Source organism: Neltuma alba, unplaced genomic scaffold (assembly GCF_004799145.2).
Source record: "Neltuma alba isolate B1F8T4 unplaced genomic scaffold, ASM479914v2 tig00013076_pilon, whole genome shotgun sequence".
Taxonomy (NCBI): Eukaryota; Viridiplantae; Streptophyta; class Magnoliopsida; order Fabales; family Fabaceae; genus Neltuma; species Neltuma alba.
In genome coordinates, this window is record NW_021637409.1 from 26,457 (window position 1) to 41,303 (window position 14,847).

The window sequence follows — 14,847 nt, forward strand, 5'->3', positions numbered from 1 at the left end:
TTTTAAAAATAATTTATTTATTTATTTGTCATTAATATGTCAATATTTTATCATAATTTTCCTAAAATATCCCTCCATTTAATTCAGTTTATTTTCTTTGTAACGTGGAATTTTTATGACAAAATAGGCATAATTTTAGGGGAAAAATTAATTAATGAGGTTAATAAAAATGACTGAGTTCTTATAAATGAGATCAAAATAAATTAATTATCTAATTTTTATATCTAAAATAGGACGTAAAACTAATGCCAGATGTATATTGTGTGAAGTCAAATAAGGATAATTAATTTTTTTTAATCGACGCAATCAAAGAAAAACTAATTATATCTAGAAAGAATACTTTATCTGCTGACACCCTGCTTCCATGCTTCTGGGAAGCATGAGAATGAAATGGATTAAAGAAATAAAAAATAAAAAAAGAACAATAATTTTTAGTGGAAGATTGGAGAGGTGTGCTCTTACATTTTCATGATAAAAAGAAGAAAAAGTGAGTTATTAATTTTATTAAACCTTATGAAATAAAAAAAATTAATAAATTAACATGATCTGACATGGCATTTCAGCATTAGTCAAAATGGTCCTAAATTTTGTTACTTCTTTTATGTACGGATATTTATATGATAGTCACTATTTTTTTTAAAAGAAATCTTTTTGCCAAAAGTACGAAAATTAAAAGATTAGTACCTAGGAGACACGTGGCCCTCATGCCGTACACTTCTCCCCGTACGGATCTGGGCTCACATGAAGAAGCATTACAAGCCAAGCCAATGACAATTAAAACATTTTAAATATTAGCTGAGCGTTTCCACTGTATCAACATCAACACTAAAATTGATAATACAAATATTAATTTTCTTTATTTGATTTTTTATTAATATTTACAAATTATGAATAATAATATTTAATTATTAAACTCTATATGACACATAAAAACACACTAGTTCCTCATTTGACTTTCTGACATTTAATACAATTGAGATAAATTTGAGCATTGCCAGACTTGGTTTATTAAATTATAATGCCATACAAATTATCTGTAAGTGCTATATATTTATGATATTTTAACCGAGTGAGTGACGAGAGGGAAAAAGAACTATTGGAATTAAGACATTGATGATATATAATTTTGAATTTATTGTTCTGCAGCCATTTCTCTCTCCCTCTCTTATTAATTTCTTAAACCGATTTTGTTTGCTTGTTCCCTTTATTTAGGCATTCTTTTGCATGGCGCTGGCGCTGTCCCTTGCCGTTTGGCTCACTCTCACTCTTCTTTCTTCTTAGTTCTTACGTTTCACCTAGAAAACCCCATTCGCCTTCCTTCTCTGATTCTCCCAATATCATTCGCTCTTCTTTCAGCTTTCAATTGCTTTACTGTTCTTCTTTTTCAGCTTTCGTTGGTGATCATGGCCTCGTCTCTCCACTGGGACCCCGATAAAATGTCGGTATAGTTCTTCAAATAAGACCGTTTTGTTTTCTTGCTTTCATGGGTTACTGTTCTCACTTCTCTGACTCTGCTCTCCGCGTTTTTTTTGGTTCAAATTGCTGAATTTTGAGTTGCTTTTGATTCCGTTTCGTAGGCTTCAACTGTACATTTTGGATTATATGAAGAGAAGGGGAATGGTGAACACCGGACAGAAGTTATTGATGCCAAGTGTGCGTCAATGTTATTCAAGGGTTTTCCTGGTTGATTTTGTTCTGCTTCTGCATTGAAGAATTTATAAAGCTAAGTAGGTATCTCTGGAATGAGGTAATTCCTCACCTGGCCTTTTCTTTCGAATATCCGTCTTGGCATATTTTACCGATTCACGGACTTGCCCTATTAGTAATACATGGCATTCCGGTGAACCTACAACTTTCAGTGTTTCTGCTTAGTTGGTTTGGAATTGTTGCCGTAAGTTGGTTATATGGCTAAAAGCATAAAATTTTGTAATCAGTGATTCAGTCTCGAGAAGGATTCCTGCATGAATGGTGGTCTGTTTTCTATGACGTGTATACCTCAAGGAGTCTGAAGCATCAGGACATTGGGCCAGAAGCCTCTAGTGATGTGGTAACGTGATGCTCATTGTCAGATGGTCGTAACTTGAGCTGCAAGGTGGTGCGTTCTAATAATATGCTTTCAATTTTCAGGTTCTCCAAAAGACCAATAATGGAAGAAGAAATCTCCCTCCTAGAATCCCTCAGCTATCTAAGCAGAGGCATCAACTGCTTCAAATCGACCCCGCCATTAACAAGATGATGGAGCAACCGGCTGCCTGTTTGTTAACACCGGAAGTTTACGAGAGAGAGTGTATCGGATATCTAGCTGAAGATTCTGATCCAAGTTTACAACTTATCGATGCAAAGAGACGGAAGTTTGTGGTACAGTCAAGAACAGTCACTTTTTTTTTTTTTAAAAGAAACCTTTTGATCTACAGTGACCCTAGCCATATTGTTATTCTACTTCATCCTCCTATATTGTTGGTTTACAAATGAAAATTTCAAATATTTGATGAGGAATTCATTTTGTTTTAGATTTATGAGAGCACGTATGCTGTATTGACTGAATGATGATTAAAGACACTTCACTTCCTTTTTCTTATGACTAAATTTAATTCTGTTTACCGTGATATCCATTCACAGCTAGATATTGGAAAGTAGGTCCATAATCCATTCTTAAAGGTCTGATTCGATTGTCCAACATAGCAGTAGCATAATGAATATTACAATCATAGGACTTTACATAATAACTCTAATTTGTTGATGCTTGCAGGATAGTGGAATTGGCATTCAGCTAAGCAGCAATATACCCCCGGACCCCCTGGGGAAATTACAAAGAGGTATTTGGCCTTCAACTGGACCACACCAAACAAGTTTTTCTTGAATCTGAATCCATGTTCTTGAATTTTCCCAGTCCGGAAAGACTTGCTGCGTGGCATAACTCATTTTCTTCATTGTCTGGCTTCTGAAAACATGTTAAACTTCACCTACTCCCCTCCTCCTTGGGGGAAGAAAATACATTTCTTTGTATGTTTAGAAAGATAGAAATAATGATACTCTACTGTGTGCCTCATTCATAGTTTGCTACTCCTTTGAAAGAGACATTGCTGTATTTGCACAGAAGTCCTTCCCTCCAGTTTGCTTCTTTTTCCCCTTCAACAGATTATCTTACATTACTATGGGCATAATGGTTAATTATCTTTTCAGGAGTTAATGAAGGTCTCAATGTGGTGCCGCTAAATGGATATCCTTTAAATGTAGGTGATGCAGTATATGTTGTGGGACCTTTTGAAGAAAAATTCCATTATGTAACAAGTTTTTTTTAATAGTTTCTTTAAGTGCACAAGTTCATAGTTAGTGTTATCTCATTGTTGACCAAAGATCTGGCGGGACCGCTGGAGCAGGTACTCACTTCACTTCTGCAAGCACCAAACTATCAGCAACAATTTCAGGAGCTAGGTACACAAAATCAGCAAGCACTTGCATGTACACCTAGGAGTCAGACATCCATATGTCTTAGAAACTCTTCTATGTGCAACAGTCAAGATCCAAGAATTCCCCTGGTTGAAACTGATTTTTGTAAAGATAGGCAGGTTAGTGGATTCATTGACTTTTAGTATTCACTGGTCAATATTTCTGAAGGTGTCTCCCTCTTCCATTTGATTCTGAAAAATGATTTGACATTGTGATGCAAGGGGGATAAGATCTTGCAATGACACGAAATTGCATGAACTTAAAGGTAGTTTATAGCCTTTGCTAGTTGATAGCAGTTATTGGATGCTAGTTTGAACTTGTAAAATTCAATGCTTTTGTAAACGGGGAGGAAACGCCATGACTTATGCTTTTTGACATGTTTTAAAGAATAATAATCCATACAAAGGGTAAACCAACTAGCTTCAATTTTATGTTTGTTTTGATAGAACCATGAAAACCAAAATTTTGAGAACAAGAAATTGAATTTAGGAGTTACTTATTCCATTTCTACACTCAATGAATGCATTTAAAGGCATTCCCCTTGTTGAAATTCTGATTTTATAAGTACACTCTCTAAATGTATTCCTATTTTCTGATAATTCTTCTTTCCATGTTTTACAAATGATAGGACTGTATGAATGCAGCAGATGGTAGACCTGTAGATAAAATCATTGTGCCTTTGTTTGATGAGAATGAACATGCCGATCAAAGAACTGGACCTTCCAGGAATCAGAAACTTATTTTTGCGACATGTAATATGAGGAAAGGTGGTATATCTATGCACCTATGATATAGCTGTTGATCTCTTTATTTGAATGTTGTGCTGAGATTAATCTTAAATTAAATTATTTTGATTTATTTTTGTCTTTTGCTAGATTATTCTTTTGCTCTGTCGCTGGTTTCTTTCTTTTTTTTGGGATCAATGATCAAGTGGTGAAATGTTGGAATGTTACAAGTTGCAATAATTTTGGATAAGTGTTTATCCTGTCACATTTTTCCAATCTGGCAGGATTTTCATTTGAAGAGGTTGGTTGTCTTCACTCAAGCAAAAGCAAAGTTTTGTCCTGCCATTTTTCGTCTGATGGGAAGGTTTTAGCAAGTGCTGGTCATGAGAAGAAGGTGTTTTGATGCAACCAATTTAGCTCACAAGTTCTGATCCATTGTCTATGTCTTGGTAGTGTGTTCATGACCGATTGTAATTTTGATGACAGGTTTTTATTTGGAATATGGAAACTTTTGATTGTGTTAGTACTTCAGAGTCACATTCACTTCTCATTACTGATGTTCGGTTCAGACCAGGTTCAACCATATTTGCAACATCTTCTGCTGATAAAACTGTAAAAATATGGGATGCGGCCAAAGTAAGCTGTTAACTTATCATTGTTCTCTTGGTTGCATTTCCTGCGAGCGCCCACCCACACGTACACACACATTTCATATTGTTTAAAAATATTGATAAACTTTACCTCCCTTCCCCTCCTGTTCTACGTTAAGTATCTTCTCTGTTTTTCTTTTGTTTCTTTCCACATTCTCGATCCTCTGCATTTGAGTTTATGAACACTTTAATGAAAGCTCTATGCTTTGATTATATATCTGGCAGTCGTTTCTGTTTAAGTTATGTCATATTTTTCTTAATTTGGATTTTAAAGACACCTTCTGATGCTCTTCTTTAATTGTACAATAATTGTTTCACTCTGCCTAAACATTTTGTTTTGTGACTTCAGATATGAATTTCCCACGTCATGCATTTTACTGATATGAACCAATATAACATAGTTAAGTTTGTGTATTTTGAGATCACTTTAGAATTGGTCAATATAATTTTTTTTTTTTTTTAACATTATAGCCGAACAAATCATTGTTTGACCTTCCTGGGCATGCTGAACAAGTAATGTCATTGGACTTCCACCCAAGAAAGATGGACCTTCTTTGTTCCTGCGATAGCAATGGCATAATGCGGTTATGGAATGTCAACCTAGGCGTTTGTGTGCGTATAAATAAGGTTAGTTTTCCCCGTATGAAAGAAGATTAGTTTCATGACATTTTTCTTTCATAATTATTATGCATGGATGTCTTTGCAAATGTCTTGACTAATGCTAGACAATGATCGATTTTATCCGAGAAGTTCACTTTGCCAAACTTCTAAATGAAAATGTTCTTTTTCTTTCGTTTGTTTAATGAACAGAATTTAATGAAGAAGCCACACCTTAAATTCTATTACAATTTTAATAAAAATTTTGGGTTAATAAGATTTTATTGCCAAAGAGGTAAACTTGCATGCACAAACTCTCCTACAAACAACCTAATGGCTAATTCTAGTAAGTTAAAATACAATTAGAACTATAATTTTTTGAATGGCTACTAGCAAATCTATACATCAGACTATAACTTATTTTTCTTATCAATCTCCAGTTTTCTACGGTACAATTTTGAAAAATAGTAGCATTTCTCTCTTACCAAATCCAGTAGATAGTTGCTGTTAGTACTTAGTACTACTCTTCTAACCCTTGCTAGAAATCTCTTCCCATTCCCTCTCCTACATAACCAGCTAACTTATCTAGTTCAACAATGAGGGCCACTATAAATTTTACACCTCATGAGAAAATCTTTCTAAATATCTTGACAGAAGCAACAATAAAAGAATAGCTGAACTATATTTTTCTCCTGTTGATTACAAAAGCAACAAACAACTTGGTTCCCTATTTATGTAGCCTATTTTTCACATCCAACCCTTTCTTTAACTTTCTTTTGGCCGAACATCCCTTTCTTTAACACTAACCATAAGATGAAAATATGTCTAGAAATATTCTGGCTTCCCAAGCAAATTTTAATAAATGATCATAGCATTAAGCACGGACCTGAACAGTAAAACAGTATCCGAACATTGTGAAATCCTTTCTGAATTAGACAACTTTATGCACACCATAATAGCTGGAAGTCACTTTTCAATTGTTTATGATAATAAACTGCAGGGAGGCAGCAAACAAGTCAGGTTCCAGCCTCGAATTGCCAACTTCTTGGCTGCTGGCGCAGGAAATATTATTAATGTGATTGATATCGAGAGTGACAAACTTATATACAAGCTGAAGGTAAGTTCACCTATTATATTTTATCACAGTTCCTTCAGCATAATTTTCATATGTTTTGCAACTCTCAATCATTTTACTAACTTATATTTCCTTCTAGGGACATGTCAAAGATGTTATTTCCGTTTGTTGGGACGTAACAGGAAACTATCTTGCTTCTGTAAGTGAAGATAGTGCACGTGTGTGGTCCGTTACGTCTGATGGAAAATGCACACAAGTGTTGCATTCAAATGGAAACAAGTTTCAATCGTGCCTGTTTCATCCCGCATATTATAACCTCTTAATCATTGGTTGCAATCAGGTAAACACTGCAATACTTTATCATTATGTGATTCATATTAAGTGTTGCGCTTACATTAGCTAATAAGATTACGTTGATTGCATCCTTTCTTTTGTTTGTCCAATAACTGTTGCTCCCTGTCTAGAGCATAAACTACTTGGATGTGTCGATAATGACTCTTAATCTGTCATCAGAAAAGTCGCTGGCTACTTTATGCTATTATGCTCACATCAGTTTTATTTATTTTTTTCCATTTCTTTTCACTTTCAGATAATGTATCTTTTAAAGTAAATGGAATCTACAAGCCAAAGATTGATTTCTGTACTCGCAAAATGAGTTTTAAACCGTTTGTTTTAATAGCAGAACCTGAGGTTCTAAAATATGTATTGAAACATTGCATGTTAACTTGAGGTTGATTGTATGGCTTCTGTGGCAGAGGATCATGATGGCATAGAAATCTAGCTTTGCCTTGTTTATATTAAAGAATCAAGAAATATGATCTTCGAAAGATAAACCCTTCATCTACTTGGTCTCTGATTTTATCAGTTTTTTTTTTTTTGGCTACTTGTTCTCTGGAACATGCATATTTGCTTTGTTTGTTTTCTATTTTTAACCGATGGAAGATTAACTGGCTGGGGGTCAACAACTTCCATAAGTTAAACGGCTTAGACATAAGATGAATCAAATGATTGAGACCTGTACCATTTTGAGAGCAAGAAAATGCGTTTCCTCCCAAACAATTCTTTATGCAGAAATTGAAAACATTCCGATGAGACATTTTTCACGTATTAATGCAGTCCCTGGAGTTTTGGATTCCAACCGAGGGCTGTAAAATATGGACTCATCCTGCTCACAAGGAAGCAATCGCTGGATTAGATGCTTCACCGGAAAATCAAATGGTTGCCTCTGCTAGCCATGATCATACTGTGAAACTTTGGAAATAAGTACTCTATATGTCTCTCTACATTGTGTCAATTTGTGAGGCTTTTCGTAAAGTAGGAATTACTTCCCTGCTGCCTATCTCGGAATTCGTTGAAGATTCCATTGGGGACATCGCATAGAATTAGAAAAAGGGCAAACATTACTTACAACTTAATAGAGAGGCCCATGAGATTTTTTTTGTACTGATGCTAAACCTATAAATTACATGGATGGGCAGTGTAAACTCTTTTTGACCTTGTTTATCAAGGAAGTTTTCTGGAATTGTGCTTTCGTGATTTCCAGAAAACAAACCCCCCACCGAAAAAAGAAAAGAAAAGAATCAAATAAACCTAAGAATTTCAACAAGCCTGTGTCTGCTTAAAGGTGAAAAAACACTTAGATGCACTTCTTAAGACATCAGGGAATAAATATTTCTTGTGAGAATTGAGGGATTCCCAACCACATCTCCTGTGTGTAGTTTTGAAATTCAAACAAGTGTAGTATGTTGAGGAAGACTCAAATTTGTGGCATCAGGAAGCAGGCGAACAAGTTCAGGTGATGCAAAAGTGAATTCTGAAACACGCCAATAGGCAAGCACGAAATATCTCAAATTTTCATACAAGTTGAAGGAGCAACTACCTTTCTTTTTCCCATGAAATAATTAACCTAGAGAACTTCACAACAAAAAATGGTTCAATTTGACACTTTCTATATCCCAGATGGATGAAATAAAAATCACATAGAATAGCAACTTCATGAATTCCATTATTTCCATAGTTCTTCCATTGGGATACCTCGCTCCTCAGCAACTTCGCGGAACTGCCTCATTTTCTGCACAGCAACAACTGTTGCTCTGGCATTGTTGAGGGCGTTATTGCTTCCTAGTTGCTTTCCCAAAGCATTCTCAACGCCTGCCATTTCTAGAACAATTCTCACAGATCCACCAGCAATAACTCCAGTACCAGGTGAAGCAGGTCTAAGCATCACCTTTGCTGCTCCATAATCTCCCTCAGATCTGGAACAATGCATTTTACTAGCTCAAATTACAAGAGGCCATGCAGAAAGATAACAAATTACAGTTTGTGGCACAACCATACACATAATATGGTAGAACGTGAAGTCAAAGAATCTAATTACTGGATGTCATAGTCATTGACAGGCCTCCATATGCTGAAAACTATATGATTACACAGAGCTACTATTCACAACCTTCCATTTCTTCTATGGATTGAAAAAAGATTGCTAAGATCGACCAAGGAACCCAATAACCTTCTATATGCATAGATTCAAGCAGAAACTCAGACATGAGGATATTTTATGAAAAATAATCTTTAGTTTTATACAGAACAAACAGGAAGAATGAAGTATGCCACTATCACAAGACCACCATCTTTCAATTTTTTGCCCAATTATAATGAGGAACAAAGAGTTTCAGCAGCATTTGACATGTCTTTGCTACGCAGCCTTAACTGGGGCTATTTAAATATCAGCGCTATGCAACTGAATGTAACTAATCTCCATGTTGTTGTTTTTAGCATCAAAGAATACTTTAGTTCCGAAACACATGAAACAAATTTTCTTAAACTGCGCAAGTATGAGATATTTGTCCATCCACTATGAAGTATGAAATTCTGCCACAAAAAGTGGAAACCATATGGCGGTCACTGGTCATTCATACAACTTGCAACATCAGAACAACTATGACACCAACAAATTTGGGAGTTCATTTTTTAGTCTGACTGGCAGAGATAGCAACTGAAACAGCTGAACATAGAGTTGAAGAAGATTTCTAGGATGCACTTCACATCAGAATTACTAGCATTTAATATATAAACTTGGTCAAATTGTACAGACAGAAATTCCAGCTTATAGACATGGTTAGATCAAATAGTCTCAAAGTTCAGCGCAGCCATTTTAAAATTCAACAACCGTTCTTACAAAAGCAGAGCGCTCTGTCCATAGTCTTTCGAGTACGCCTTGGAGATAATCAAGTTTACGTTCATATATACTTCTATTCATCAGTGATTGAAACAAAAGGACGACACCATAGAAATCAATCTTCATTATCCATAGATAGCCATTGTAAGCCTTTAACACCATAGAAATCAACGTATAAAAGGACGACAAGAATGGAGGAATTTTAATCAACCGTACCTATGTGGGAAAGTCAGGTACTTAGTCATAGGCACTGTGATGATATTCCGCCTTGCATTTACAGCAGATTTCTGAACTGCTCCTATAACCTCCTTTGCTTTCCCAACTCCTACGCCCACTTGGCCTTTCTTGTCACCCACAACAACAATTGCCCTGAAGTGCAACTGCTTTCCTCCTTTTACAACCTTGGTCACCCTTCTGACCTGTACTACCCTTTCTTCAAAACCATCCTTAACCTTCTCTTTCTTCCCCTTGGAGCCGAACCCAGTGTCTTTTTTTATCTTAGAGTCCATTACATGCACATCGTTGCCCAGAACAGAGACACCACTGTATGCAGGTCCATAAAGCTCCTCATAAGCAGCGGCGATTTCCTCTTCGGTCTCCATCGGACCGTCATCGACGGGAGAAGGGGGAATGAAGCCTTCGGGAGGTTCAGGAGGGTTGAAGGCGACGTCTTCTTCTGGCCTTACATTGTCGAAGAAGGAGGTGTCGATGTCGTCGGAGGACTTGGATTTGGGTTTGGGGATAATGGGGGATGAGGAGGTAGAGAGAAATGGTTGTGAGGTTTTGGGAAGGATATAAAAGGTGAATTTGGTGGTGGGGAGGAGAGAGAAGCGGGAAGAAGAGGGAAGGGAGAGAGACGAAAGGGAATTGAGAGCTGCAGAAGATGCAGCCATGGAAGGAGTCTCACAAATGAAGAGAGGATTTGGGTTATTCCAAAGGTAAGGCTTATCCTCAAGGCTTGACGATGGATCAGCACTAGTCGCAGTTCACTGGCTTCGCGACGATGCTCCGTTTTTCTTTTTTATTTTCACAAAAATATATTATTATTTGCAAGTTGTCAAACCCTATAAAAGTACTGGAACTAATGCTGATTTAGGATTTTATAAGTTTTATGGTTTTTATTTATCATTCTCCCATTTTTGTATGCTTAAAATAGAATTAATTAAAAAATATTTTGAATTAAAATAAAAGCCTATATCATTTTTATAGTTAGAGAAAAATTTGGAGCCACAGATGATGAAGTTTTTTTAAACTTTTTCGTTAATTATTTATAATTAAACTAGATTATCTATACTGTAATTATTTACTGAATATGGTTAAAAGAAAAAGAGATTACGAGATTGAATTTTTATTCTTGCATTGATGCACGCCTCCATATTATTCTCTGATGCAAATTCTTCATAAATAGCATCAAAATCAATCATTTGTGTTACTTTTATTTTTTAAACAAATTAATTTGTGAGTGGATATAGAGATATGGTAAGTAAAATTGAAATCAGAATGTGTTATATTCATACTCACGGAATAATTACTATTTTGCAGTGTTTTTCCGGCGCAAGTATTATATAATATACATTGCTATTTGGAAATGAAATGATTCATTTCTTATAAGGGAGAATACTTGGAGTTGAAATGTTATGATTATTGATTCGTACATAACCAAACGAAAATGATATCCTTAATTATTTCTGTATTAAAGTGTGGCTTTTATTTATTTTTCATTCTGAAGCTTTATGAGCAACCGAAGCAACACTGACACTTCAGTTTTCAGGCTGTGAAGATTAAGCATTTTTTTTGGATTGCACAGAGTATCCTCTCACCTGAACGGTAAGAGCTTAATCTCTCCAGATACTGTCAAGCACTGTAATGGGAACTCTTCCCAACAGTATTTGTTCTATACATACCATTCTAAAAATTAAACTCAGAACATGATGTTTAAGGTGTCTAAATTCCTTCCACTTAGACCAATACTTGTTGGTAAGATTAAGCATTTTAAGTCTGCTCATATATGTTTTGGGACACTGCGTCGATCGGAGCCCAGATTTATGAGCAAGTTTACGACATTGCGGTTTTTGGGCTGCTTCTCATAAAATGCAGTGTTTACTTATACTAATCCTTCAACGTACGTGGTTATTGAGGTCATGCACAAAATTGTGCTTAATAATTGTACAGTGGCTTTTAATTACTTTTATATCTACCGAAGGGACAAGCCCCACAAAAGAATCTACTTCAAGTGGAATAAAACTAGGACAAGTCTTTAGAAGAGCTTGACATACAAGGGGGTTGCAGAGCAACATTAAATTAGACAAGCCTAAATAATGATGCCATCTAGCTACAGTGATACTATAACAGTTGTACTGTCTAACATGATGCAAGACTCTAGCGTAAAGCTTTAAATTAAAGATGGTGATTATATTTTTAGAGATGTTTTCAACGCTGCTCATCGTTGTCAAACACATGCAAGACTCTCTAACGTAAAGGTTTAAGGACGACGATGGTTATATTTTCAATTTTTCAGAGACCATTATTTCAGTGCTCGTTGCCACAAATTGTCAAACACGTGGAGGGTAAATGGTTCATCTCTCTCAAATACCTTTCCTCCATTCATAACACAGTGAATATATTTCCCCACTCCTTGGAGAGTTGATGAAGTTAACGGCATTCTTCCCACTCTTGAAGAAGAGACCTCGCTGGCTTTGCGCCGCGCCAAAGAGCCCATGATGTTTCGTAATCAATGATTTGCATGCGAATGACTTTTCGATTGAAAAAAAAGAAAGAAAGAAAAATCATCTTTGAGATGGATCGTCTGCACACTTGCTTGCCCCCACACTTATCAAACATTAAATTTATAAGATGTTTTTAATCTTTAGAATGTGAGGGAAACTGTGTGCCGGAACCATGACGTTTGAGCTTTGATGGTCATGTATATATTTAGTGTATCAAAGGCGCCCGCCTATATTATAATGTAATTTTTCATCAGTTCTGGGCAACGCAGAGAGTTTAAATTACAGTAGACAACTTGTATAAGCATATCAGACACAAGAACGAAGAATCAACAAGACATGTCTATTCCAGAGAATGATCATGGCAAGCAAAAACTTCAAAGGGCAACATTAGGATCATATAAATAAACACGACTAATTAGTGCACGGGGTTTACCTTGGCAAGCTTGATCCTTAATTATTGAGACCGACGGTATGAAAAGAGACGTGTGTGATGGTTTGGAACTGTGAGAAGTGTGAGGGAGAGATTGACATGTATGTATAGAGCACAGGCGAGAAAGGAGCATAGAATTAGGGAGTCTCAAATAATGACACCATGTACTGAAGCGGAATACTCCTCTGGTTCTATTCATAGAACAGAAAGAAAAGACATTTTTTGATCATATTTATAAGACATTAAAAGAAATTTTTTGTATGGATTATACAGTTTTATCCTCTATTTATTATTATATTGGCTTTGTTTATATGAGGTATAATATATATTAAATAAGGTTAAAGTTATAAAGTTATTAAATTTTAAATGAGAGTTAATAAAATTTATGATTTTCTTTGTGAAACATGGAAGTGACTTATAAATAAGAGTTTCCAATTTAAGTGCTCATCACCTAGGATGCTCATTAGATCCGAATTGTCTATATCTGGTTTGAATGGTCCAAATTTAAAATAATTAATTAATTATTTTTAAATAGAAAAATATATTTTTTGAAAAAATGATAATTAAGAGATTATCTTTATTTTAAATTTTATACATATTAGAATAACTATTTTGAACAAATAAAAACAAAAAAGAAATTAAATCAGGACAATGAGATATGAATTATATAGATTTGAGCCTAGTTTTGATTAGTACCGAGACTAATTCCTAAGTAAGACCAGAAGAGTATTTGTCGATCATGCAGAATTCTAACGCGAAGCTTCAAAAGCAAAGACTCCATTAATTTGTGCGTGGAAAGATACACTCAGGGGCTCAGGGCGAGGAAAAATCGCAAGATTTCAAGGACTCACAACTATACAAAACTGACACGGAACTAATTGACAGAGAAAGCGCTTGAATATACGCAAGCAATTGAATCAAATAAAGGTCAAAATCACCGCTTCAACACAACAACTCCATTTGGCTTTCCTAGTGAGATCGATTTTTTGAAATAACTTACAAGTAGCTATCATAAAACGCGCTTATAATATAAGTGATGCCAAACACGCAGATAATCGGCAAGCTGGATTGCATAAAACGCAGCCCAGTTTTGATGACCATTAACTCTGCAGCAGCGGAAGGAAGATGTCGCGAGCAATTCAGGGGTTGTCGAGTGCCCTTGGATTGGATTCCCCTTTTTTTATTAGTTTACTTTAGAATGAGAGGTCGGGAGAGATAGGGCGCACAATAATTCTACGATGGCGGCAGCAGGAGGTGAGGGGACTTCACTTGAGGGAGGATGGCACATATGGGCTTCTGTTGGGCCCTGAAAGGTAAAGAGGCTGAGCCTCTATTAATGGGCCTGCGGGGGAGAGAGATTGCTCGAAGCATTAAATGATGGCCTGCTTTAAATTTAAATATCAGCAAAATATTTGTATTTCAAAAAAAAAAAAAAAGAAAAAGGACAGAGAGAGTAGGGCAGTTAAGCAGGAAAGGGGCATGAAGCATAAGATGAAGCAGGAGCGGTTGAGGAAGTTGGTTTTATTGTCATGGGAGCAGTTGTCGCTTGTATCTTGCAATTCCTCACAGCGTCACCCCGCGGGGGGCCCACGCCTTCTCCCGTCATTCTGGTCGTGTCTTTGAAATTAACTTTGACCAAATTCATGAGCCTAGTGTTAACAGTATTTCATATATTATTTTGGTATTTAATGCAAGAATTTATTTAATTTTCATTTTAGTTTTAGCTATAAGATCTTAATTTATTATATCTTATATTTATCTAATTTTTCTAAAATGGTTCTTGTAGCGTAGTAATAATAATTCTAACCAATACACTTGATTAGTAAGAATATTTTTAGAAAGACAACATCTATTTATTATAAATAACAAACTTAACTAGTTTTCTTAATCTACTCAAATTAATTAATTAGTTTTCATATTAAAAATTGAAAATAGTATACAAATGTCAAGAGTTTTCTGATTCAGAAGTGACAAAATACATGACATAAACTAAATTAAGATTTTGTACGTCAGATC

The 14,847-nt window shown here is 35.6% G+C and overlaps 2 protein-coding genes across 2 annotated transcripts; one reads left to right on the plus strand and one right to left on the minus strand.

Annotated features, from left to right (window-relative positions):
• Positions 1 to 1,436: 1,436 nt before the first annotated feature.
• LOC114734116 (uncharacterized) lies at positions 1,437 to 6,700 on the plus strand. The gene is made up of 13 exons (XM_028921644.1): positions 1,437 to 1,442; positions 1,578 to 1,653; positions 1,935 to 2,047; positions 2,128 to 2,358; positions 2,750 to 2,816; positions 3,184 to 3,284; positions 3,381 to 3,569; positions 4,079 to 4,217; positions 4,460 to 4,569; positions 4,662 to 4,811; positions 5,297 to 5,452; positions 6,423 to 6,539; positions 6,680 to 6,700. The coding sequence occupies exons 1-13, from the start codon at positions 1,437 to 1,439 to the stop codon at positions 6,698 to 6,700; spliced, it is 1,476 nt and encodes a 491-aa protein (XP_028777477.1).
• A 1,606-nt stretch (positions 6,701 to 8,306) lies between these two features.
• On the minus strand, positions 8,307 to 10,637 carry LOC114734091 (30S ribosomal protein S5, chloroplastic). Its single transcript, XM_028921598.1, has 2 exons — positions 9,892 to 10,637; positions 8,307 to 8,752 (listed from the first exon to the last, which is right to left on the minus strand). The coding sequence occupies exons 1-2, from the start codon at positions 10,566 to 10,568 to the stop codon at positions 8,503 to 8,505; spliced, it is 927 nt and encodes a 308-aa protein (XP_028777431.1). The 5' UTR covers positions 10,569 to 10,637; the 3' UTR covers positions 8,307 to 8,502.
• Between the last annotated feature and the right edge of the window lie 4,210 nt (positions 10,638 to 14,847).

Coding starts and splice junctions, on each gene's coding strand:
- LOC114734116 (XM_028921644.1), top strand. Junction 4,812..5,296: donor AAATATGGGATGCGGCCAAA/GTAAGCTGTTAA, acceptor TTAACATTATAG/CCGAACAAATCATTGTTTGA. Junction 6,540..6,679: donor AACTTATATACAAGCTGAAG/GTAAGTTCACCT, acceptor GGGACGTAACAG/GAAACTATCTTGCTTCTGTA.
- LOC114734091 (XM_028921598.1), bottom strand. CDS start 10,568: ATGGCTGCATCTTCTGCAGCTCTCAATTCCCTTTCGTCTCTCTCCCTT. Junction 8,753..9,891: donor TACCTGACTTTCCCACATAG/GTACGGTTGATT, acceptor GCATTGTTCCAG/ATCTGAGGGAGATTATGGAG.